This window comes from Pelophylax lessonae (genome assembly GCF_965119305.1).
Source record: "Pelophylax lessonae genome assembly, chromosome: 3".
NCBI classification, from domain to species: domain Eukaryota; kingdom Metazoa; phylum Chordata; class Amphibia; order Anura; family Ranidae; genus Pelophylax; species Pelophylax lessonae.
The window spans coordinates 39,199,631-39,225,251 of record NC_138770.1 but is presented as its reverse complement, the minus strand read 5'-3'; the positions used below and the strand labels follow the sequence as shown (position 1 = coordinate 39,225,251).

Genomic DNA, 25,621 nt, shown 5'->3' with positions numbered 1-25,621 from the left:
GCTGCAACAAGGATCCTAATATAACCACTAAAACCCGAGGACATAATGATACATCCTATTGCTGGAAGTGGTTTAAGATTCTGCTCCTATTAGCTTAAAGTGGAACTATACTCGCCTAAACTCCAGCGGTGCGGCATCCCCGAGCTCCCTGCCTGGCCCCTGACATCCTCGGGTGGCCAAGCTTCCAGGTCTGGATTGCCGGCCGCTGTCATTGGCCGGGCGGGGATGACGTCACTCCTGCGCATGTGTTCAGTCAGATTCGGCATTTTCAATTTTGTACAGCGAGCTCCGCATGTGCGGCTCACTGTACAGGGGCGGACAGGCAGGTATGTAGCTTTAATGCAGAAGAGACAAAGCATGTCTCTTCTGCTTTAAAAATCCTGCCTGCCCTATTTGTTATCTTGCCTAAAGTTTCACTTTAAGGTTAGTAAGGTTCAAATTAACATTCAGACCTTAGGAACAGCTCAGCGAACCTCCCACAAACCGATCCTGGGAATGTTCGATTAATCCCTACTCCCCTCTGTGAGTTTTCTGATGTCTAACAAGGTCTGATTTCTCTGAAAAACATTTCCCGCACTCAGGGCAGGAAAATGGCTTCTCCCCTGTGTGAGATCTTTGATGTCTAGCAAGGTGTGATTTCCGTGTAAAACATTTTCTGCACTGAGGACAGGAATACGGCTTCTCCCCCGTGTGAGATCTCAGATGTATATAAAGTTTTGATCTCCATGAAAAACATTTTCCACACTCAGAGCAGGAATACGGCTTCTCCTCTGTGTGAGTCGTCTGATGTGAGTAAAGAGAAGACAACTGTGTAAAACATTTCCCGCACTGAGGGCAAGAATACGGCTTCTCCCCCGTGTGAGATCTCTGGTGCATAACAAGTCTTGATTTCCATGAAAAACATTTCCCGCACTCAGAGCAGCAATACGGCTTCTTTCCTCTGTGAATCTTCTGATGCAAGTAAAGATTGGACAACCCTGAAAAACATTTCCCGCATTCGGGGCAAGAATACGGCTTCTCCCCCGTGTGCAATCTCTGATGTGAAATAAGGTGTGATTTTTGTGTATAACATTTCCCACATTCAGGACAAGAATATGGCTTCTCCCCTGTGTGAGATTTCTGATGTCTCACAAGATTTGATTTGTTTGTAAAACATTTTCTACATTGAGGACAGGGATATGGCTTCTCTCCTGTGTGAGATCTGTAATGTATGACAAGTTCTGATTGATGAAGAAAACATTTCCCACACTCAGAACAGGAATGTGGCTTCTCACCCATGTGAGATCTCTGATGGACAGTAAGACTTAATTCGGAGCTAAAAGTTTCCTCACATTCAGGACAGGAAAATTCCTCTCTCCCCTGAATTCCGACACCATCCCTCACAGTATGAGGTTGCTCAGGGTCAGATGTATTCAATGGTCTATCCCCACTGTGAAGTCCACCATCCATTGTCTTGTCTCCTGCACAATCTTTTGTGATGTCCTCATCTTCCATTTTACAACATGGAGATAAAGTGAGAAGATCCTTTGAGGGTTTTCTGATGGCGTGTCCTGGAAAAATATAAAAACACCATCAATAGATATGAGAGGTTTAGTTCACTTAAATAAAGATTCCATCTGAGTCAGGTGGGTTTTAGTGAGCAGATGTTCAGTAAAAGGGTCTTTGGTCCTCCTCCCAGATCACTTCTACATTTACACAGTCTTTTCAGAAAAGCAGAAACGTGGGGACTGGGAGGGGCATGCTTTTCACACAACCACAAGCCTAGGCACTGGGGTCACGTGATCTCTAATAAACAATAGGTTCAAAGTTCAGACTGGTAGAGCTACATAGTTACATAGTTAGTGAGGTTGAAAAAAGACATCCGTCCATCCAGTTCAACCTATGATGTGTGTGTGTGTTGCTGTTAACCGTACATTGTATACCCCTGTATGTTGTGGTCTTTAAGGTGCCCATCGAATAGTTTTTTGAAACTATCGATGCTCCCTGCTGATACGACTGCTTGTGAAAGAGAATTTCACATCCTTACCGCTCGTACAGTGAAGAACCCCTTACGCACTTTAAGGTTAAACCGCTTTTCCTCTAGTTTTAGTGAGTGGCCACGTGTCTTGTTGTATCTCCTTTCTCTGAATAGTTTGTTCCTTATGCTAGGGTCGCCAGTACAGTATTTGTACATTGATATCATATCCCCCCTCAATCGTCTCTTCTCCAGAGAGAATAAGTTCAGTGCTTGTAGTCTTGCTGATGTCCTCCATTCCTCTAATTATTTTTGTTGCCCTTCTCTGGACTCTTTCCAATTCCAGCACATCCTTCCTGAGGACCGGTGCCCAGAACTGGACAGCATACTCCAGATGTGGCCGGACCAGAGTCTTGTAGAGCGGAAGAATAATCTCTTTATTTCTGGAGTGAATCCCCTTTTTTATACATCCCAGAGCCTTTAGCATAAAACAAGTGACTACAGGCATAGGCTTCTGGTAAAAAGAACTATTCTGCCCCAATTTTATGTAATTTTCTGTGTTGTATTGAGCTGCATCAGGTTATTATTATTGTTTTGTAGTAATGCCACTACAACTTATGCTGTAGTTGCATTATGTTGGGCCACTACAAATTATTTACTCTATGCTTTTGGTTACTACCACTGTCCTCCCTTCCTGTTTGATGCTAATTAGTTCAGTTCAGTCCTAGCTAGACCCTTCCTATTTCTTCCATGTTCCCTCTGTCACTGTTAGTCATTCGCAGAGACTAAGCTTAGGAAAGTCATTTTTTTCCACGTTTAGTTCACTCTTCATACAGCAGTGTGTGCAGTGACGGCTTCCTGGCGGGATTGCTCAGGTTGGGACTAGGATCCGAACACGCCTGAGCCTATCCCTAGTGGTGAGGAGACATTGTATTGCTTCTTCCCCACCTGTTTTAACCACCTAAATTCCAGGCAACTGTGTGTATTGTGTGCAGTTGCAGGGAGGTTGAAGTGCAGCCTGATTCAATTGAATGAGTCATGCTGGGTGGGCGATAGGGCTCACCAAGCCAGACAGTGAGTACAATTCCTGTGATGCTTTGCTTCATGGCTACAGCATGTGTACGCCCCCCGGTAAATGGTTGAGGGGCAGTAAAAACCAAATCACAAGTACAAATGAGCCTTGAGTCTGCACCAAGAAAAGAGAACAACCTTATAACACACTAACAATATAGTGTATATTGTGTCTGCAGCACCTAGGCGAAAAGAAGAAATAATGTGCAGGACGGTATCAGCGACTATCAGGGGAGGCGCCAAAATCATGTTAGTATTTGCAGATGTTAGTGTTTTTTTTTTTGTTTTGATTTTATTTCATTGCTTGCACGTCAGCGATTGCTGCCAGGAAGCTGGCGACTCTTTTTTCCAGTGGAAGAATACAGCAACTCTGGCCGCAGAAGCCAATAATCTTTATTTGGACCCGGCAGGCACATTTCAGAGGGGGATTGATATACAGCCTCTCTGCTGAATGTCAGTCAATAGGAAAGCACTGTACCCCCCCCCCCCTCCCCAGCCTGCCTTCTTTGACTTCTTAGATTTAACATTCGGCAGCTGGATGGAAGGGGAAGAAAGAAAAGGGAACACAGCCTCCTATGGGGGACAGACTGTAAGAGGCAGTCCGATTCCTCAGCCCCTGCACTGATAAACAGCGAGTTGTGTTTGCCTTCACTGCTGTCAACATGGAGAGAACAAGCTGGTTTCTACAGTGAGGAAAGGTTAGCAGAGCAGCTCCAAAGAACAAAATCGTTTATTCAATCCATCTAGGCTGTATTCTGACACCAGCAAGACTTGTGGTAAAGATTCTCCATGGGACAGACAGAACACAAACATCCTGAATGTGCTGTTTTTAATAAGGTATAACTTATAAAGTGCACATGTGACTCATGGTTTTTCAAAAACCAGTTTTAGTGAGAGTACATACTCTGTGCCTCTAAAAATGCAAATAACAAAGTGCAGAGTGCTGATGTAGAAAAAAGACACAAAACTAAAGACAAGACGGTGATTTTTTATTTTTCATTAAAGGAGTGACCTGTTTGAAAAACAGGTTTAAAGTGATTGTGCACAATAAAGAAATCTAAAACCTCTGTGCTTTGGTGAACAAAAGTGAAAAGATAGATTTAAAAGCCATTCAATGCAAGCAATTTGCGGGTAAATCAGAAGAAATCTGGGTTGCAGATACCTGCGTGGCCGCTAGGTGTCGCACCCTATATACAACCCGGTGAGTCTTTTCTATAGTGGATATCGTCTAGGGGCTCCTTCACTCCCTCTGATTTCCTGAAGTGTGGTCCTCAAAGAAAAATACAGAGAGGGGAACCCCCTGGTACCATATCGCAAACGTGTATAGAAAAACCGTATAGTAACTCACAGGGAAGAATCAGGCTGTCCTCGATCAGTGGTGGTGTACGCCGGGAAGCTTCCGCGTTCCACGGCTCTGGCTCCGGAAATGACGCCCATTCTTCGACGTCATTACGTCATTTCCAGAGCCAGAGCCGTGGAACGCGGAAGCTTCCCGGCGTACACCACCACTGATCGAGGACAGCCTGATTCTTCCCTGTGAGTTACTATACGGTTTTTCTATACACGTTTGCGATATGGTACCAGGGGGTTCCCCTCTCTGTATTTTTCTTTGAGGACCACACTTCAGGAAATCAGAGGGAGTGAAGGAGCCCCTAGACGATATCCACTATAGAAAAGACTCACCAGGTTGTATATAGGGTGCGACACCTAGCGGCCACGCAGGTATCTGCAACCCAGATTTCTTCTGATTTACCCGCAAATTGCTTGCATTGAATGGCTTTTAAATCTATCTTTTCACTTTTGTTCACCAAAGCACAGAGGTTTTAGATTTCTTTATTGTGCACAATCACTTTAAACCTGTTTTTCAAACAGGTCACTCCTTTAATGAAAAATAAAAAATCACCGTCTTGTCTTTAGTTTTGTGTCTTTTTTCTACATCAGCACTCTGCACTTTGTTATTTGCATTTTTAGAGGCACAGAGTATGTACTCTCACTAAAACTGGTTTTTGAAAAACCATGAGTCACATGTGCACTTTATAAGTTATACCTTATTAAAAACAGCACATTCAGTACTTTTAATTTTAATTTTATATATATATTTTGCATATATTCCTTATGAGTTTTATACCACTATTCATGACATTTACTCACCAAATGTATTTATGCTTTTAACACGGTAGCGCCGTTCACAACCCCGCTTGTACACATTTCATTCTTTAACCCTTTTGGGTTTGGTTGTTGGCAGCTCACACCGTGATCTTTCAAACTACACTCACTGCATATTCCATAGCGCTGGTCACCTTAGTTTTTATTACAAACATCCTGCATTCCTTTCTGCCAGCACAAGTTGTATGGTTCTTACAGAGACTGACAGGGAGAAAAGAATGTAGGATGTCTGAGTCCATCCATCCATTCATCCATCTATCATCTTTAGCATAAACATTGCTGGTGTCACAATACAGGAAGAATGGATTGAAAAATTAAAGGACATTGTCCTCTTGTGGAATTCTACTAACCCTATGTTGCCCACACTTTAGTAACAAGCCAGGGCTCTTGTACATAGCACACTCCTGAACCCTGCATTGTGTACGTAGCGCACTCCTGGTCTCTGCCTTTTGTACGTACTGCACTCCTGGTCTCTGCATTGTGTACATTGCACACTCCTGATCTCTGCATTGTGTGCATAGCGCACTCCTGGTCTCTGCATTGTGTGCATAGGGCACTCCTGGTCTCTGAATGGTGTACCATGCGCACTCCTGGTCTCTTCATTGTGTACATAGCGCACTCTTGGTCTCTGCATGGTGTACCTAGCACACTCCTGGTCTCCGCATCGTGTACGTAGGGCACTCCTGGTCGCTGCATTGTGTACAGTGCACACTCATGGTCTCTGTAGTGTGTGCATAGCGCACTCCTGATCTCTGCATTGTGTGCGTAGCGCACTCCTGAACCTTGCATTGTGTGCGTAGTGCACATCAGAACATTTTGTATGTAGCACAAGCCCTAACCATGCACTCTGTAAATAGCGCAACCCCAAAGTCTGCACTCCCAATGTTGCGCACTCCTGAACCCTGCACTCTGTATGTAGTGCAAGACTGAACTCTGCACTCTGTAAATAGTGTACCCCTGAATCTGCACTCTAACGTTGTGCACTTCCCTGCACTCTGTATGTGGTGCAAGCCTGAACTTTGCACTCTGCAAAAAATGCACTCTTGAACTCTGCATTCTGTATGTAACGTACTTCTGAACCCTGCACTGTGCATGTAGTGTGCTCCTGAACCCTGCATTCTGCAAGTAGCACACTACACACTCCTGAACCCCACACTCTGTGCATAGCGTGTTCCTGAACTCTGCACCCTGTGTGCAACGCCCTTCTGGTATTTAACAATGCCCATTTAAGACCCTCCAACAGTTAGTACAGTTTGGCCAGACCCACCATTTGATGCAGCATGCTCTCCCTCTTAGCGGGGGAAAGGGGGCATTTGTATTGTGGTGGAAGCGTGGTTGAGATGCTGCACCTATTCTTTGAGAAAAAAGCCCTGGCACCAGTATACAGGGGCACACTGACCATAGGTATGCAGAGCCACTGGTTACCAATACACAGAGGACATACCAGATCAAATAAAACAACTACCATGCAACCAAACAAATCTCAAAACCATTAACCACAGAATGCTTGGAGCTGGTTTCCACATCCGACGTGAATCAATAAAAAGAAAAAAAAAATGCAGCACTGCCCTACACTTCCTCTATTAAATTGTACAAATGGAGTTATAAGTGCAATGGTAAAACCTTGCTATGAATATCCAGTCCAAATCAACCAATGTATTGAAATATAGTAGTGATGATGTCACCTTCTCTGAAAGAGTTAAGAAATATTCCAGAGCTGCAATGTGCAAATAGTGGTGAAACCCTCTATATAAGGCCATTTGCACAATTTTATAGAGAGTGTAAGGTTGGGCAGCAATTTTTTTGTTCTTTATTGGTATACAGAAATCAGGAAATAGCGATCACCATTGTACGGGGGGAGGGAGGTGAGGGGCACACCAGCCACCTTTATGCAGATGCACACTAACCCCTAATGATGTAATACTCTGAGTATTGACCACCAATGTAAAAGGGCACACTGAGGAAGTGATGTGGTAAGTAGTCCTGACCCTTACACTCTATATGCTATATAGTGCTAACTAGAGATCGACCGATTATCGACAACACCGATATATCGGGGGCGATTTGCTCTTTCCCCGATATATCGGAATCAACCTTTGGATTTACTGATATTGCCGATATTTTCGTGACGTCATTGCGTATGTTGCGCGCACACGTTTGGCCTTCTAACACCGCCTCCCACGCCTGCGCGGCCCATACGTGACGCCATACCACCGCACGCTACACACGTTCTCTGCCTTAAGACCGCCTTGGACAGCCTCGTGTGCAACCAGCTGCAGTCCGATCCGGTCACGGTGCTCACGGTGCCAGCCATCCACCCACAGGCCCTGGCCTCAGCCACCCACCACAGGGTGCCAGCCATCCGACCCACAACAGAACAGGGTGCCAGGCCAGCATCCAGCCACCCACCCCACAACAGGGTTCCAGCGAGCAAGCAAACCAGCCACGTAGATGACACCAAGCCAGCCACCCGCCACCGTGACCACGCACATAGTGTTAGAGCAAGCCAGCCACCCACAACAGGCCAGGTTGAGTGACACCAAGCCAGCCACCCACAAAAGGGTGACCTCAAGCCAGCCACCCACCAGTGTTCCAGCAAGCCAGCCACCCACCACAGTGGTCCAGCAAGCCATCCACCCACAACAGGATGACACCAAGCCAGCCACCCACCACAGTGTCCCAGCAAGTCAGCCACCCACAACACTGTGACACAAAGCCAGCCACCCACCACAGTGTTCCTGCAAGCAAGCCACCCACCACAGTGTTCCTGCAAGCCAGCCACCCACAACAGGGTGACACAAAGCCAACCACCCACCCACCACAGTGTTCCAGCAAGCCAGCCACCCACAACAGGGTGACACCAAGCCAGCCACACTGCCAGGTGACAGCCACCAACCCACAACAGGGTGACACAAAGCCAGCCACCCACCACAGTGTTCCAGCAAGCCAGCCACCCACAACAGGGTGACACCAAGCCACCCACACTGCCAGGCGTCAGCCACCAACCCACAACAGGGTGCCAGAAAGCCACCCACACTGCCAGGCATCAGCCACCAACCCACAACAGGGTGCCAGAAAGAAAGCCACCCACACTGCCAGGCATCAGCCACCAACCCGCAAAAGGGGGCCAGAAAGCCACCCACACTGCCAGGCGTCAGCCATCGACCGACCCACAAGATGGAGTCAGCAAGACATTTTTTTTATCTTTTTTGTGTCTTTCAAGTTGAAATGGAGATGGATGAGGAGAGAAAAAGTAAAAGTGTGGTCTGGGACTATTTCTCATCTCAACCTACTCCAGGAAAAGCAGCAGTGTGCAACACATGTACAATCAACATAAGCATGGGATAAGTAACTGCAAAAAACAAAAATACGTCAAATCTTTGGGCCCATCCATCTAAGAGTTCATCATATTGAATTATATCATGCAGCACAGAAAAAAACAAAATTAATATCAATGTGATTTTGAAATACCTCCTCCACTATCCCAGGCAACAATAACAGATATGTTTCTGAAAAAAAAAAACAGGTGTCACTGTCTATATTCAGATGGAAGATCCCAACTGCTGGACAGAGTAATCACAAAGATTATGGTCACTGATAACCAGCCATTTACAATGGTGTCTGACTCAGGATTTAAGCGGTTGATGTCCATACTTGAGCCAAGGTACACACTGAAGAATGAGAAGTATTATCGAACGGAAATGCTGGGAAAGATTCACTAAAAGGTCGTTGACAAAGTAAAGGCTATGCTGCAACCAGAGAATGCTGGCAACTCACTCTCATTCACAACTGACTGCTGGTCAGGACAAACAGAGTCAGAGTCACTAATGATTCTTACATGCCACTTCATTGACAGCAGATGGACAAAATTGAATACAAAAGTGATGCAAGGATCCCACACTCCGGAGTACAGTAGAGAAATGTTTCTAGGCATGCTTGAAGAATGGGGAATCAACAAAGACTGAGTGATGCTTTTGCTACTTCAAGACAGTGGAGCAAACATGCGGAAAGGAATGAGGCTTGCTGATATGTCAGACCTCAGTGTCATGGCGCACAGCACCCTCCAAATTTCAAATGATGGTCTGTCAAGCCAAAGAGCTTTGATTGATAAATGGATTTTTGTAAGATCTTACCGTAAAATCCTTTTCTCTTAAGCTCATTGACAGACGTAGTCTTCTTGATTCTCAAGAGCTGGGTTATGTTGTCTCCGCAGGAGTAGGACTAGGCAGAAAGACAAAACGTTCTGGCTCCACCTTAGGGGCAGTCCCTGAGGGTATATCCTCCCTCTCTCTGCTACAGGGAATCAGTTCTGTTCTAAAGCAGTAACAGAGAATTTAACCCAACCCAACTCAATGATAGAGGGGCGGGTACTACGTCTGTCAATGAGCTTAAGAGAAAAGGATTTTACGGTAAGATCTTACAAAAATCCATTTTTCTCTATCGCTCATTGACAGACGTAGTCTTCTTGATTCTCAAGAGCTGGGACATCCAGAAGCAGTGCCACAAATGAGGGGTGGGATTGACAAAATCAAATCCAATCTAGAAGGCCCAACCGGTGCCAAACTAGAAGTTTTAAAGGCTCATTATAAACAAAGAATGAGACTCAAATAAAAATTCCAACGGAAAAAACCCTCGAGGTAGACCACTGGTCTCCTCAAATGGCGGCCTGCAAAACCTGGCGGCCAAACGAGGCATCAGACGATGCCATCACATCAACTTTATAATGTTTTGTAAAGGTATGCACCGACGACCAGGTAGCCGCCTTGCACACCTGGACCACTGACGCCTGATGGCGAAAGGCCCATGACGCACTAAGCGCCCGAGTGGAGTGCGCCTTAACAGGGAACGGGGGCTCCCGACCCTTAATAGAATAAGCCTGTACTACCGTCTGTCTGATCCATCTGGAAATGGTCGCGGCAGATGCAGGCAACCCCTTTTTGGGTCCATCCGGGATCACAAAAAGTGAATCCGTCTTGCGAAACGAGTCTGTCGTTTTCAAGTATACCCTGATCGCCCGGACCACATCCAAGGAGTGTAAAGCAAACTCCCGAGGATGACTGGGCTTAGGACACAGGGAAGGTAACACAATTTCTTCATTCAGATGAAATTCTGAAACCACTTTTGGTAGGAAGGATGGATTCGGACGAAGAACCACCTTATCTCTATGAACCACCAGATATGGTGAACGACAAGATAATGCGGCCAGTTCTGACACCCTGCATGCAGAAGTAATAACCACCAAGAAGGCCACCTTCTGGGACAACGTAGGTAGAGGAATCTCCCTAATATCTTCAAAGGGAGGTTTCTGAAGAACCGACAACACTAAATTAAGATCCCAGGGGGGTAACGGCGCGTGCACTGGCGGAGCCAGATGTCGCACCCCCTGAATGAAATTCCGCACCAAGGAATGAGTAGCCAAAGGCTTCTGAAAGAAGATAGCTAATGCTGAGACCTGACCCTTGATAGTACTCAAGGCCAGTTTCTGCTCAACCCCTTGTTGCAGAAAAGCTAATATTCGACTAATCGAATAAGACCGAGGACGGAACCCCAAAGGTTCACACCATGCAATGTAGGACTTCCATGTGCGATGATAAATCTTTCTGGAAGTCGCTTTCCTTGCTTCAACTAGAGTAGGAATAACTGAAGTTGACAAACCTTTGTCCTTCAGCACCTGGGTCTCAATAGCCAGGCCGTTAAAGCCAGCGATCGTAAAGCAGGATGGAAGATCGGTCCCTGAGACAGTAGGTCCTCCCTGAGAGGAAGTCTCCACGGGACGTCCGCCACCAGTCTGACCACGTCGGCGTACCAAGCTCGACGAGGCCAGTCCGGAGCTACCAGAATTACTGGAATTCCTTCCTCCTCTATCCTGCGAAGAAGTCTTGGCAGTAACGCGAGAGGAGGGAAGGCATACATTAGCTGGTATTGCCCCCACGGGGCGATCAGTGCGTCTGCGGTTTCTGCTAGAGGATCGCGGGAGCGAGCCACAAATCTCTGAACTTTCCTGTTGAATCGTGATGCCAACAGATCCACATCCGGGGTGCCCCACCGTAGGCACAACTGGTGGAAAACGTCTGGATGGAGGGACCATTCCCCCTGATCCAGAGTCTGACGGCTGAGATAATCTGCCTGCCAATTCTCCACCCCCGGAATGAACACCGCAGAAATTGCTGGAACAAATCGTTCCGCCCAGCGAAGAATGCAAGCCACTTCTTTGGCCGCTCGGACACTCTTGGTGCCCCCCTGGTGATTGACATAAGCCACGGCCGTGGCATGGATCCGAACCGGGCTGCCCTGGAGCTGCTCGGTCCAGTGAATCAGACAAAGTCTGATTGCTCTCAGTTCCAATACATTTATCGGTAACCTGGATTCTTCCGGGGACCAAAGTCCCTGGACAGATAACTGACCGAGAATTCCTCCCCATCCGGATAGACTGGCATCCGTGGTCACTATCGTCCAATATATTGGCAGAAATGACTTTCCCTGGCTGAGCATCGGAGACCGAAGCCACCAGACCAGAGACTCTCTGGTCTGTTTGCTCAATCGGATCTGATTGTCCAGGGATTCCGGATTCCGATTCCATCTGAGAAGAATCTCTTGCTGAAGAATTCGGGTATGGGACTGGGCAAATGGGACTGCTTCGAACGAAGCCACCATCAACCCCAGAACCCTCATGCAAGTCCGAAGGGAAGACCAGCTGTTGGACAGTAACAACTGGACTGCTGATTGACAGAGAGAGAGAGAGGGGGACCCCCAAGGCTCACCAACCGATGCAGTGAAATTTCCAACCAACTGCAGTCAGCGTCTGTCTTACACAGACTGGAAGGAGCTGTTGCTTTTTCCCGGGTAGAAGGACGTGGCTCCGCCCCCTGTGTACGCCTTCCGGCGTTCCCAGCTCTCCACGAGGTAGCTGGGCTCACGAAACATGGCCGCCCCCATAGAAGAGACATAAGACTCCAAAAACATGGCGGCCGGCGTGACCTGAGGACATACATGCACTTGGTCTACGGCAAAATGGCGGCGGACCGCCGAAATCGTTTTCCCAGCACATCCACCTGCATCTCTGCTAAGAGGCGATATATGGATCTACAGGAGATACACTACAAATAAGGTAGGATTATACCTCCTATGTCTGCTGTAATGTTACAGTCTGCTGGGTAGAGTGTTAGCTCTCAAACCAAGTCCACTTCCCACAAACACATGCTGTATTACAAGGGGGACTTATTAGTATCAGATATATACTAACCATATATGGAGGGGCCCATAATTCATACTGCCTCATAACGAGGAAAGAAAAAAGGGAACGTTTACTCACCATACCAAACCGACAGGCACCCTCTCTTCACAATACCCTCTCCACCGGGGTGGGGGGTTGTGGACCACTCCGGACGCCTCGACTCTCTGGTTCCTGGCGTCCAAGCGAGACTTTTAACTCGCAAGGTCAGTCCCTCCACTGGGACTCCGTCGTGGCCGACCCAGCGCGGAGCTCTGGTCTGCACGCACTCGTAGGCAGAAACCGGGGTGACCGCTGGATCTCAACATCCAGCCCGTCGCCCGGCGACGCATACTTACTTGAATGTGTCGCGGCCGACCAAGCGCAATGCCATGGTCTACGCGCGCTCGTAGGCCGGCTGGGGTGACCACAAGTGTCGCCCAGTCCGGCATTTTTGCTTGAAGATCTCACAGGAAAAACACTGGAGAAAAACTACCTAAAAAAATGTCTTTTTTCTAAAGAAAAAAGTCTTGCCAGGACCAAAAGATCCCAGCAAGGAACTTAGGTCCTTACTCCTGACTAGACAGAAAAAAACTGATTCCCTGTAGCAGAGAGAGGGAGGATATACCCTCAGGGACTGCCCCTAAGGTGGAGCCAGAACGTTTTGTCTTTCTGCCTAGTCCTACTCCTGCGGAGACAACATAACCCAGCTCTTGAGAATCAAGAAGACTATGTCTGTCAATGAGCGATAGAGAAAAATGTTTTGAGAAGCACGAAGAGATTAAAAATGTTATGCTTGCAAGTCTTTTGAATCCTCCATACAAGAACCATGTTTTCTCTTCTGATGATGTATTGGCTAAGGCGAAACAATGGCTGACAGAAGATATTCAACAGGAGGTGCAGGAGGTTCCTGTCGAAAAGACAAGTCCAGAACACTATTTTTATAATCTGTAAGAGCAGCATGCTGCAAAAACAGAAAAATGTCCAAAAATACGTCAACGAACAGAAGAGAATCTTCTTCATCGTGGTCGAATTGATCAGGACATTTTCAGTGTTTTATTGGGGCCTCATGTGGAGGATTTCATTTCTTCTGAATCCGCAATAATGAGCCTGGAGGATGAACTTTATCTCTATTTGAAGGAACCAGACATTGACAGAAGAAGTAAGTGATCCTCTTCAGTGGTGGAAAGAAAATGAGGCACGCTACAAGACTTTCTTCCCATGCTAGAAGATACCTCTCTCTCTCTCTGCTACTCTGTCCTCCTCTCCTCCTGAGCATGTTTATGAAGTGGCAGCATTATATGAACAAAACAGAAGCCATTTAACAGATGACCATAGACATACTGAAATGTTCTGCTTTCTGCAATAGAATATTGTTCTACTTAACTGGGAGTATTGAAGAGTAGCGTCCACTCCAATCCAATGTCTAGCTTTTTTCTAGCAGTTTTGCACTGACTGCAGGAGTTGCAGTAAGTGCCCTAATTCAGAGGTAGTCCACTGACTCCAGTTCAATCCACTGTGTAGCTGTTGCCTAGCTCTTTTCTAGCAGTTTTGCACTGACTGCAGTAGTTGCAGTGAGTGCCCTACTGCAGAGGTAGTCCACTGACTCCAGTCCAATCCACTGTGTAGCTGTTAGAAACACTCCCTGAGCACACTGATGTGCATGAGTCTGCTATTTAAGGGTTAACCTAGTGCAGACTAATTGCAGTAATTGGCAACAGGCTGCCTTATTTAAACACCTCAGCAGCACTGTGTCTTTGCTGTCTTGTCTGCAGCTCCTCCAATGTTCCTGAAATCTGCATCCTGTTACCTGATTGATGCCTGTTTGGCCTTTGGCTTGTTCATGACTTCGTTGACCTGCTGCCCGTCCCGACCCCGGCTTGTTTGACCATTCTCTCGGATCTTCCTTCTCTGCTTATCTGCCTTCGGACCTTGACTGGTTTCCCCTTGGTGGGGCGACCCTGAGGACCACGACCTGGTATTCACACGCAGCGAAGTCCTCACCACTAGAGGGGGATACTTAGACTCCGCACCTCAGGCTAGCCTGTGCCACTCACCTTGGGGGTTTCCGTCCAAGCTCCACCCTCTGACCCACACTAGGCCTTCCTCTGCTTTCAGGCTACCACCTGAACCCTAACAGTACAAGACAGCCATGACAGAGCCTGCCAGAGAGGCCTCACCGCTGGAAGAGATCTGCTAACATCTCGCAACCCTGTCTCAACCCGTGAAGTCGCTTCAAGATGGCTACACACAGCTAGAGGAGCGGCTGCGCTCCGTAACTCTTCCGGGGGATCCTCCTGTGTCACCTGCTCCCTCCTCTGCTGCAGCAACCCCAGGATCTACCTCTGGCCCCATAGTGATGCTGCCACCAGAACCTCGGGTACCAGCCCCCGAAAAGTACTGCGGGATTGGGGTAAATTCCGTGCGTTTCGCAACGCCTGTCAGCTATACTTCTCTCTGCAACCTCGGACCTTTTCTCTGGAGGTCACCAAGGTGGGGTTCGTCATTTCCTTGCTCCTAGACGAACTTCAATCCTGGGCTCATCGGCTCCTTGAAGAGGGCAGCCCCCATTTGAATACCTTACGATCGGTTTTTGAAGCTATGGCCCAGCTTTATGATGACCCGCAGCGATCCTCCACTGCAGAAGCTGCGCTTCATGTTCTACAGCAGGGTCGCGGGCCCATAGAGGACTATGTCACTGACTTCCACCTCCTAAGTTCCGACACTTGCTGGAATGAAGCAGCACTCCGGTATCAGTTCCGTCTTGGTTTGTCCGAAGGACTGAAGAAAGAATTGGCGTGAGTGGGTGTCCCCGACACCCTGGAAGACTTAATTTCTCAGGCCATTCAAATTGACCCCCGACTCCAGGAGCGTCAGGCAGAACGATCTCCGCAGCAGTTCCGGCCCACCTGGATGCTGCCACGGGTAGCTCCACCTGCACACTTCTCTCCCGCTGGATCAGTTTCTATCAGTCCCGCTCCCCCTGGAGCCGCTGCAAAAGTGCCCGAACCCATGCAACTTGAAGTCATACGGCCTGCTTTGTCCCCGGAGGAAAGACACCGTCGCCAGCTGGGTAATCTTTGTCTGTATTGCGGAGAAGCTGGCCATTATGTGCGCTCCTGCCCAGCGAAATATCATAAGTTCCTGCCTGTCTCTTCATCCAGTTGTGTGGCATCTGTTACCAATACCTCCCACCTAGCCTTTCCTGTGTCATTGCAGCGCCAGGAAGGACCCGTCCCGGTTACAGCGATCATTGACTCAGGAGCCTGCAGTTGTTTTATTGATCGCTCATTCGCGGTGAAACATGGCATCCTCCTCCAGTTCAAGACCCAGAACCTCACCATCTTCTTGGCTGTAGGCTCTCACATCAAATCTGGGCCCGTGACCCAAGAAACCCTTCCCCCTTCCTATGGTCTCCTCCTCCGGCCATAAGGAATTGATCAGTCTGGACGTCATCGCATCCCCCGTATTTCCTATAATCCTGGGATTACCATGGTTACAGGCACACAATCCGCAAGTAAATTGGATCACAGGAGCCATCCAGTTTCCATCATCTTACTGCAAGAACTTCTGTCTACCTGACCCTCCTAGCTTCTCCAAGACCCTGCTCTGTTTTGAACCTGAACCCGATGTACATTCCATTGTGCCCAAGGCATACCATGACTTCCTGGACGTTTTCAGGAAACGGGGAGCAGAGACCCTACCCCCTCATCGTCCATACGACTGCCCCATTGACTTGCTCCCAGGAGCCGAAATTCCGTTCGGCCAGATCTATCCATTTTCTTAACATGAGTTGGACATCTTAAAGGATTATAGAGATGAAAGAAGAAGGGGGTCATCCGTCCCTCTACCTCTCCAGCAGGAGTAGGTATCTTCTTCGTAGAGAAGAAGGATCACTCCCTCGGACCTTGCATCGATTACAGGGATCTAAATAAAGTTACGGTTAAAAACCGTTACCCACTTCCTCTAGTCCCCGAACTCTTTCAGAGGCTTAGATCTGCTGTCTTGTTCACTAAGCTGGACCTTTGTGGGACTTACAATTTAGTGCGCATCTGAGAAGGCGACGAGTGGAAAACTGCTTTCCGTACCAGATTCGGACATTTGGAATACCTAATGATGCCGTTTGGCCTCTGCAATGCTCCTGCCACATTTCAACACTTTGTGAATGACATCTTCAGGGATTTCTTAGACATTTTCAACATCGTGTACTTGGATGACATCCTAATCTTTTCAACGTCCCTAGAGCAACACTGTGAGCATGTTCGAAATGTCCTCAGTCGCCTTCGTCAGCACAGTTTCTACGCCAAGGCCGAGAAATGCGTTTTCGAGCAGAGCAGCATTCCGTATCTGGGGTTAATAATTTCCACAGATGGAATAAAAAATGGATCCAGAGAAAGTCTCTGCCATCCTGGACTGGCCTCCTCCATTGGACAAAAAGGGGGTACAGCGCTTTGTTGGTTTTGCTAATTTCTATAGGAGGTTCATTAAGGGGTTTTCTAATATTATTGCCCCTATTACTCACCTCACCAAGAAGAACGTCCGCTTCCAATGGACCCCTGAAGCTCAATCCGCCTTCTCGATTCTTAAAAAAACTCTTCACCTCTGCCCCTATCCTGAGTCACCCGGATCCTACCTTACCCTACCTCCTAGAGGTAGACACATAAGAAGTCACTATCGGGGTAATCATCTCCCAAAGACAGGGAATCAAGGACTTAATACACCCGATAGCTTTATTTTCTCAGAAACTCTCCCCCGAAGAGAAAAATTATGATGTTGGAGACCAGGAGCTCCTGGCTATCAAAGCCGCTCTTGAGGAGTGGCGGTATCTGCTCGAGGGAGCAACGCACCCTATTCTTATTTTTAATGATCATAAGAACCCTGAGTACCTGAGATTTGCAAAGCAACTGAGAACCCGTCAGGCACGATGGGCTCTGTTTTTCTCGAGATTCTCATTTCACATCACTTATCGACCCGGGTCCAAAAATATCAAACCAGATGCCCTGTCCTGGATGTTTGACAATCCTAAGGAGAATTCGGTTCCTGAAACCATCCTGTCTGAAGGCCCGTCTCGAGCAGGCCTCTGCCAACATTTCCGGTCCCCCGAGAATACCCCTGTCTTGCAAGGACAGCTTATTGTGGACCAAGGACAAACAATAAGGATATCAGAGGATCGGTTCTAGTGGCCTGCCATGATCACCCTCTAGCCGGCCATTTTGGCGTTCATTGGACCCTTGACCTCATGCAACGATCCTTCTGGTGGCCTGATATGGAAAAAGACTGCAGGAATTATGTATTCTCCTGCGCCAATTGTTCTAGGAGTAAAACCACTAGAAGAAAGGCGTGGGGTCTCCTCAGACCACTTCCCAACTCCGACCGGCCCTGGAAAACCATCGCCCTGGATTTCATTGTGGAACTTCCACCTTCGGCAGGTTGCTCCGCCATTTTTGTGGTGGTAGACCGGTTTTCTAAAATGGCCCATTTTTTACCCCTCAAGGGTATTCCCACTGCGAGAGGGACTGCGGAAATCTTCATTAAGGTGATCGTGCTACTCCATGGGGTACCCACAAATATTATCTTGGACAGAGGGGAGCAGTTCACATCCCGCTTTTGGAGGGCCTTATGTCAATTACTGAAGATCGAGTTGTCCATGTCCTCGGCCTACCACCCACAGACAAACGGAAAAACCGAGAGGACAAATCAGACCCTGGAACAGTACCTCCGGTGTTTTACCACCTTTGTCCAGGACAACTGGGTAACCCTGTTGCCACTCAGGGAATTTGCCTACAACAATTCCAAACACTCAGTTACCGGCCAATCTCCTTTTTTCGCTAACTACGGGTTCCATCCTTCTTTCCTACCTGATATTCCATCTGAATCCGGAGTGACCGCAGTCCAAGACACCATTAACTTCTTTTCCTTAACAACTTTCTGCAGGAAACCTTAGCCAAAGCTCAGACGGCTTCCAAGAGAAATTTTGATGGGAAGAAGAAGGGGGAGCTGGTTCTGCAACCAAACGACCGAGTTTGGCTATCCACGGCTAAACTTCATTTGGCCTGCCCATCCAAAAAATTGGCTCCCCGATTTATCGGCCCATTCCCGGTTAAAAGTAAACTCAATGCTGTATCCTATGAATTATCCCTGCCTGATACAGGATACATCCTGTATTTCATGTCTCGCTACTGAAGCCTGTGATCCCTGATGCCTTCCCTGACAGAAGTCCAGGAACCCCGGAACCTGTAATCGTGGATGGAGACATGGAATACGAAGTTGAGGCTGTGGTGGACTGTCGGAAGAAGGGTAATCAGCTACAGTTACTCATTAAGTGGAAGGGTTATGGCCCTGAAGAGAACTCCTGGGAGCCTGAACGAAACATCCATGCTGCTGACTCAATCCAGGCGTTTTTTCGGGCCCATCCACAAAAGAGAAACCTATTGGGCATCCGGAGGTTGCCCTTAAGGGGGGGGCAATGTTAGGAACACTCCCTGAGCACACTGATGTGCTGTCATGAGTCTGCCATCTAAGGGTTAACCTAGTGCAGACTAATTGCAGTAATTGGCAACAGGCTGCTTTATTTTAACACCTCAGCAGCACTGTGTCTTTGCTGTCTTGTCTGCAGCTCCTCCGGTGTTCCTGAAACCTACGTCCTGTTACCTGCTTGATACCCGTTTGACCTTTGGCTTGTTCCAGACTTTGTTCGTCCCGACCCCGGCTTGTTTGACCATTCTCTCGGATCTTCCTTCTCTGCTTTTCTGGCTTCGGACTTTGACCGGTTTCCCCTTGGTGGGGCGACCCTGAGGACCGCGACCTGGTATTAACACGCAGCGAAGTCCATCCTCAACACTAGAGGCTGTGGCGAAAACCGGTGGATACTTAGACTCCGCATAGCAGGCTAGTCTGTGCCACTCACCTTGGGGGTTCCCATCCAAGCTCCGCCCTCTGACCCACACTAGGCCTTCCTCTGCTGTCAGGCTACCACCTGAACCCTAAAAGTAGCTGTTGTCTAGCTTTTTTTCTAGCAGTTTTGCACTGACTGCAGTAGTTGCAGTGAGTGCCATACTGCAGAGGTAGTCCACTGACTCCAATCCAATCCACTGTCTAGCTGTTGCCTAGCTTTATTTTCTAGCAGTTTTGCACTGACTGCAGTAGTTGCAATGAGTGCCCTACTGCAGAGGTAGTCCACTAAGTGACTCCAATCCAATCCACTGTCTAGCTGTTGCCTAGCCTTTATTCTAGCAGTATTGCACTGACTGCTGTAGTTGCAGTGAGTGCCTTTCTGCAGAGGTAGTCCACTGAGTGACTCCAATCCACTGTGTAGCTGTTGCCTAGCTTTTTTTTTTAGCAGTTTTGCACTGACTGCACTGTAGTAGAGATTTAAAATGATTGCAGTGAGTGAGTGCACTACTGCAGCAGTTTATGCATCATTCAAAATCAGATGATGTGAAACTGATGTCCCTGCAAGTGAAGTTTTCCTATCAGTTTTCATGCAGTTAAGGTGTGAAGAACGAGCCCTTAATGTTAAAAATGTTAATAAATAAACATTAACATGTTCAGTAACAGATTTGTGTCGAAATTTGTGTTTACTTTTCAAAATTTTAAATGTGTAAAAATATCGGCCGATACCGATATGCGATTGCCAAAATATCTGTATCGGTATCGGCAACAAAAAAACGATATCGGTCGATCACTAGTGCTAACCTCTTCACTCTGTATGCTATGTTGCACAACGAATGGGGCCAACCTGATTGCTATATTGGGGGTTTATTATTGTGCAATTTTGGGGGTCAAATAATGTGTGTTTTTGGTAATTGCTGTGCTGTGCTCAGGATTTATTATTGCGTTATGCTGACAGTTTATTACTGTGTTGTGCTGGGGGTTAATTGTTGTGACATGTTGCGGGTTTATTATCGTGCAGGGTTGGGGGCTAATTGTTGTATAACAAGGGGGATAACTGTTGTGCAATGCTGGTGGGAGTTAATTACAGTATGTGCCATGCTAAGGGTTAAGCATTGCACCATGCCCTGGTTAATTACTGTGCTGTGCTAGGGGTTAATTTCTGTGTCCTACTGTGGGTCAATTATTGGTGAAGTTATGTGGGGTAATTATTTTGCTGTGCTGGGGGTTATTGCTGAACTTGGCACAAGCTGGGGGTTTTCATTTCTGGCCCCAACTGGGCTTATTTTAATCCCACAGTCTGTTCAGTTCACCCCTAGGTTTTTTTGATCTAGTCAAAGGGAGAAAAGTGTTACAATACAAAGCATAGACCATGAAGAAACATCCATTTGCTTGTCATGCCCACTTGCTGGCCACACCAATTTTTGGCCATGCCCACAGGTGTGTGGTAATCAGCACCATTAGCTTTCCCACTCATACCTCCAGCACCACAATAGCACCCAAAAGAAATGTCTGGATACCCCGGAGGTCTATTATGAACCAATTATAGGCTGATATCGCTCATCTCCCGTCCTACTGGACCAATCAGTGTGCAGGAACAGAGCAGAGATAACAGAAGAATATATTTTGACTCACCTGTGCTGATCTCTGTAGGAGTGTCCTCCTCTTTGAGTGTCCTCATCATTCCAGCCTCCTCCATATACTGCTGATCATCCCTCACATACGTCTCTTCTACTTCACCCTCAACTTTTATGATCATCAGATCTTCACCCTAAACCAACAGAATGGCAGAAAATAACATCTGTAATATAGAAGTATTTATGATGTGAGATCACATAGAAAATATCATCTTGTAGAGTCCACACATCGTCTCCACATGTCAGAGTGTTCAATCACTTTATGTTCCCAACCCTCAACTACACTCACCTGATGATGTTGAGGGATGGTGTGACCTTCCTGTGTGGAATCCCGGGAATACAGAGGACGGGGACATCTCTCTGGTGGGTTCCCATTACTGGATCCATCTGTAGGAAACACACACACTGACTGAATACATTGTTTCTATGTGTTTATCAGATGATGGGGGATCTAGGTGGAGCCTCCGTACTGCTCTCTCCTTTACAATAAAGTCTCCTCTTACCCGGTGATGTGAGGGGCGGCTGATTCTCCATCATGACGTCCTTGTAGAGATCCTTGTGTCCTTCTAAATACTCCCACTCCTCCATGGAGAAATAGACAGTGACATCCTGACACCTTATAGGAACCTGACACACACAATGATACAGTCACCATCCAGACACATCCCTTGTCTGTTACTGGATAATGTCCCAGAATTCCCAGCACCGCTCACCTCTCCTGTCAGCAGCTCCATCATCTTCTTGTTGACTTCTAGAATCTTCTGCATGTTCTGTCTCTCAGGTTTTAGGGAGTCACATGGAGGCACTGTGATGGTCATATGATCTCCTGACTTCAGAAGAGAAAGGCTCTGTATTGAGGAACCAATAGGAATATCATGTTAGAATGCCATAATCCTCCTCACCTCTCTGGTCAGGTCTGTGTTTTATTAATAGAGATAAGAGAGATGTCATGTGACCTCCCAGAATCCTCCTCACCTCTCCGGTCAGCAGGTAGATGATCTCCAGGGTGAGGTTTAGTATCCTCTCAGTCATGTGACTCCGGTCCTTCTCCATCTTAATTGACATGGTCATGTGATCTGCGCAGGTTTTCTGTAGAAAGAGAATTATCTGGACTGTATTGGTTGTACAATATTAGGATGGGGATGAAAGGAGTTAATAAGAAGGCTGCCCCTGGTGGGATTTGACACATGCGTAGGGAGCTGTGTCCCTCTAGTGTTTGCATTTGTAAAAAAAATTTGCTTGGTAAATATCAGAGTTAATTGATTACAGATGGGTGCCCCCTTTTCCTGCTAGCTAGGTCACAAACCCTGATTGAAGGTTTGTAAAATTGTATAATGGGGATAGAATTGAAAGACATAACCTTCCATGCAGAAGCTTCTGATGCATTTTATCCAGGCCAGAAACAGAGACTATTAGGCAAGTGTTCTTAGAATTTTACTATTTCAGCTTCTTAGCGTTACAAGAATTAGATGTATGAGTTATTACTAATAATTGAATGATATAAAGTTTGTATTATTACTCTACTGGTGTGTACCTATATACTTATGGTTATTGTTATATACTGGGTGCAGTAGATTCTCTGCTCACAGTTACTTTGCTTAGATTATTTTCACTTGAAGATGACCCAATCTGATCACAGCGGCCTTGTCCTGAGTGGAAGTACTGCCAAGTTAATCACTTTCCTCCAGGCGATATACCCGTACGTCTCCCGACTTTCGGTGGTTATACCAGGATATCCCTCTATTGTTTTTTATAGCCAATGGCTCTCATTCTTGTAAAAGCAATCCTAGCAGCTAAATAGCCACTGGATTGCTTTTACAAGTAGTGGGAGAGGTTCCCCCCTCCTGACGCCTTCTTGGGCTCCCCTGTCCAAACCCGGACTGCAGCCAGCAGTTCCACCAGCTGACCATGACCACTGATCTTGGAATGTCCTGAAGCTTTTAAGGGCAGAGGAGACATCTGGGGGGGTCTAACAGAGCCCAGATGTTTCAGTAAAGAGGACCTGTCACTGCCTATTGCTATCACAAGGGATGTTAACATAAAAAAAAAAAGAGAGGTACAGTGTAAAAAAAATAAAAATAAATTTAAAGGGACCCCATCAACCTGTGCTTGCGCACGAATGTGTTGGTATGTAAACATCGATAGCCCCACATGTGAGGTATCAACACGAACGCCAGATCAAGATGAATAATTATAGTGCCAGACCTCCTGTGTAAATCATAGGTAGTAACCTGTAAATGATTTTAAACATTGCCTACGGACAATATGACGTACGTAGTTTGTCTCAATTTTAATGCATGACATGTTGTGTATCTATTTACTCGGCACAACACCATCTTTTATACACTGCCTGGCCAAAAAAAAAAGTCACCACCAAAAAAAAAGGTCACACACTCTAATATTTTGTTGGCTTTGATTACGGCACGCATTCGCTGTGGCATTGTTTCGATAAGCTTCTGCAATGTCACAGGATTTATTTCCGTCCAGTGTTGAATTCATTTTTCACCAAGATCTTGTATTGATGATGGGAGAGTCGGACCACTGCCCAATGTCTTCTCCAGCACATCCCAAAGATTCTCAATGGGGTTAAGTTCTGGACTCTGTGGTGGCCAATCCATGTGTGAAAATGATGTCTCATGCTCCCTGAACCTCTTTCACAATTTGAGCCCGATGAATCCTGGAATTAGTCATCTTGGAATATGCCCGTGCCATCAGGGAAGAAAAAATCCATTGATGGAATACCCTGATCATTCTTGCATATTCAGGTAGTCAGCTGACCTCATTCTTTGGGCACATGCAGTAACTGTCCAATAGGAGAGTTACTTCATGCTTAGTTTAGTTAGTTGCTTAGTTAATTCCAGGTGGCAACTTTTTTTTTGGCCGGGCAGTGTATTTTCTCATATAAAGAAAAAGGGCAGCGCCAATGCAAATGTATGAGTTGTAATAATGATCATAGCACAAATAATAGGTCCATGACAAAAGTGAACGAGTAGATGTTCTCCACACACCAGTGAATCAAATGAAAGAACAAATAGCCAAACGCCACGTGAAAATTAGATGAACTGCTTACCAGATGGTGTTGACCCTCAAATAATAGAGAGGTCAACACCAGCGAGATCATATAGATATACAGTATGTGGTTCCAAAATTGGCTATTGAATATCCATTTTGATCTATGGAAAGCAGTAATGGTACCCAAAAACAAATCTACACATGTATTTTGGCTACTTCCTGTTTGTTGGGTTATTTTGCACCCTGTAAATCTGCCACATCCTTTCCTACCTACCTGATCAGAAATTAGATTTAGAAAGTAAACTCCGTTTGGCCTCTGAACTATATTTGCTCAGTTTTAGGTAGGTTCTTCTCACACAGCTTTGAGGAGAACATGTGGAATACACAAATTCTATAAATGAAAGGCGCCAAAACCCAAAAAACTACAATATTAGTATAAACTGCAGCCCCTTTAAATGTAAGTGAATACATGCAAAATTGAACAATACAGTATAAACAGGCGCTGTTTAAAAAAATGTGCTCAAATCATAACCAGTGATCGAACAATATAGTTTTTTTATTGCCGATACCAATACCAATATTTTGGTCATCGCATATCGGTATTGGCCGATATTGGCCAATATTTTCGTACATTTAAATAGGTACTGTTGTGGAGGGATCTGGGGGTCTAAAAGACCCCAAACCCCTCCTCTGCACGTAAAAGCATTCAAAATGCCAAGTTTGGCTGTTTTGAATGCTGTCATTTTTTTTTAATCTGGTGCCGAGTACCCGGAAATCACTCCCGGGTTTTTACATGGAGACCCAATCAGAGACGAATGTGGCTTTTTTCGGGTCTTCGGTGGCCATGCAGGCTGGTTGCCTGGGTCTCCCGTCCCACTTTTGTTACCAGCGGTTTAGAGTCGGTTCACACTAGCGCGACTTGTCAGGCGACTTGTCAGCCTGACAAGTCGCGCTCCCTTGCGGTTCATTGACCGCTACAGGACCCGTTCTAATAGGAGAGACACAAGTCGCTCCGACTTAGAAAAAGGGTCCAGTACTACTTTGGGGCGACCTCGGAGCGACTTGCATAGACTTCCATTGTGAAGTCCCTGCAAGTCGCTCCAAAGTCGTGGTGCATGGTAATGCACAAGTCGCCCCCAAAGTAGTAAGGAGTCGCGTCGCCTCAGTGTGAACCAGCTCTTAGACATTAATGGCTGTGTGTTGAGTTATTTTGAGGGGACAGCAAATTTGCACTGTTATACAAGCTGTACACTCATTACTTTACATTGTAGCAAAGTGTAATTTCTTCAGTGTTGTCACTAGGGATGCACCGAAATGAAATTCTTGGCCGAAGCCGAATAATAATGAAATGCTTGGCCGAAGGCCGAATACCGAACGTGGTGTTTCGCATTTTTTCCATTTATTTTGCCAATTTTTAGGGGGCACGCTGATGGGCACATTTTATGTTAGGGGGCACGCTGATGGGCACATTTTATGTTAGGGGGCACTCTGATGGGCAAAACAAAACATTTAAATCAGCGTTGCTCTTAACATAAAATATGCCCATTAGCGTGCCCCTTAAAATAAAATATGCCCATCAGAGTGCCCCTTAACATAAAATATGCTCATCAGAGTGCCCCTTAACATAAAATATGCTCATCAGCATGTCCCTTAGCATAAAATAAGGGGCACGCTGATGGC

The 25,621-nt window shown here is 46.6% G+C and overlaps 2 protein-coding genes across 2 annotated transcripts in view; both read right to left on the bottom strand.

Moving 5' to 3' along the window:
* The window catches only part of LOC309550685 (uncharacterized protein), a 903,485-nt gene that overhangs the window by 234,215 nt on the left and 643,649 nt on the right, over positions 1-25,621 (bottom strand). The window lies entirely within an intron of this gene.
* LOC309550711 (uncharacterized protein) lies at positions 477-21,985 on the bottom strand. Its single transcript, XM_082251046.1, has 6 exons — positions 21,905-21,985; positions 21,643-21,777; positions 21,433-21,556; positions 21,219-21,316; positions 20,928-21,063; positions 477-1,550 (listed from the first exon to the last, which is right to left on the bottom strand). The coding sequence occupies exons 1-6, from the start codon at positions 21,980-21,982 to the stop codon at positions 511-513; spliced, it is 1,611 nt and encodes a 536-aa protein (XP_082107172.1). The 5' UTR covers positions 21,983-21,985; the 3' UTR covers positions 477-510.

What these genes read in the sequence shown, in the direction of transcription:
- LOC309550711 (XM_082251046.1), bottom strand. Translation starts at nt 21,982, where the DNA reads ATGGAGAAGGACCGGAGTCACATGACTGAGAGGATACTAAACCTCACC. An exon ending in TGGAGCTGCTGACAGGAGAG is followed by an intron (nt 21,557 to 21,642) that starts GTGAGCGGTGCT and finishes TGTGTGTGTCAG; the next exon opens with GTTCCTATAAGGTGTCAGGA. An exon ending in TCCTACAGAGATCAGCACAG is followed by an intron (nt 1,551 to 20,927) that starts GTGAGTCAAAAT and finishes ATATTTTTCCAG; the next exon opens with GACACGCCATCAGAAAACCC.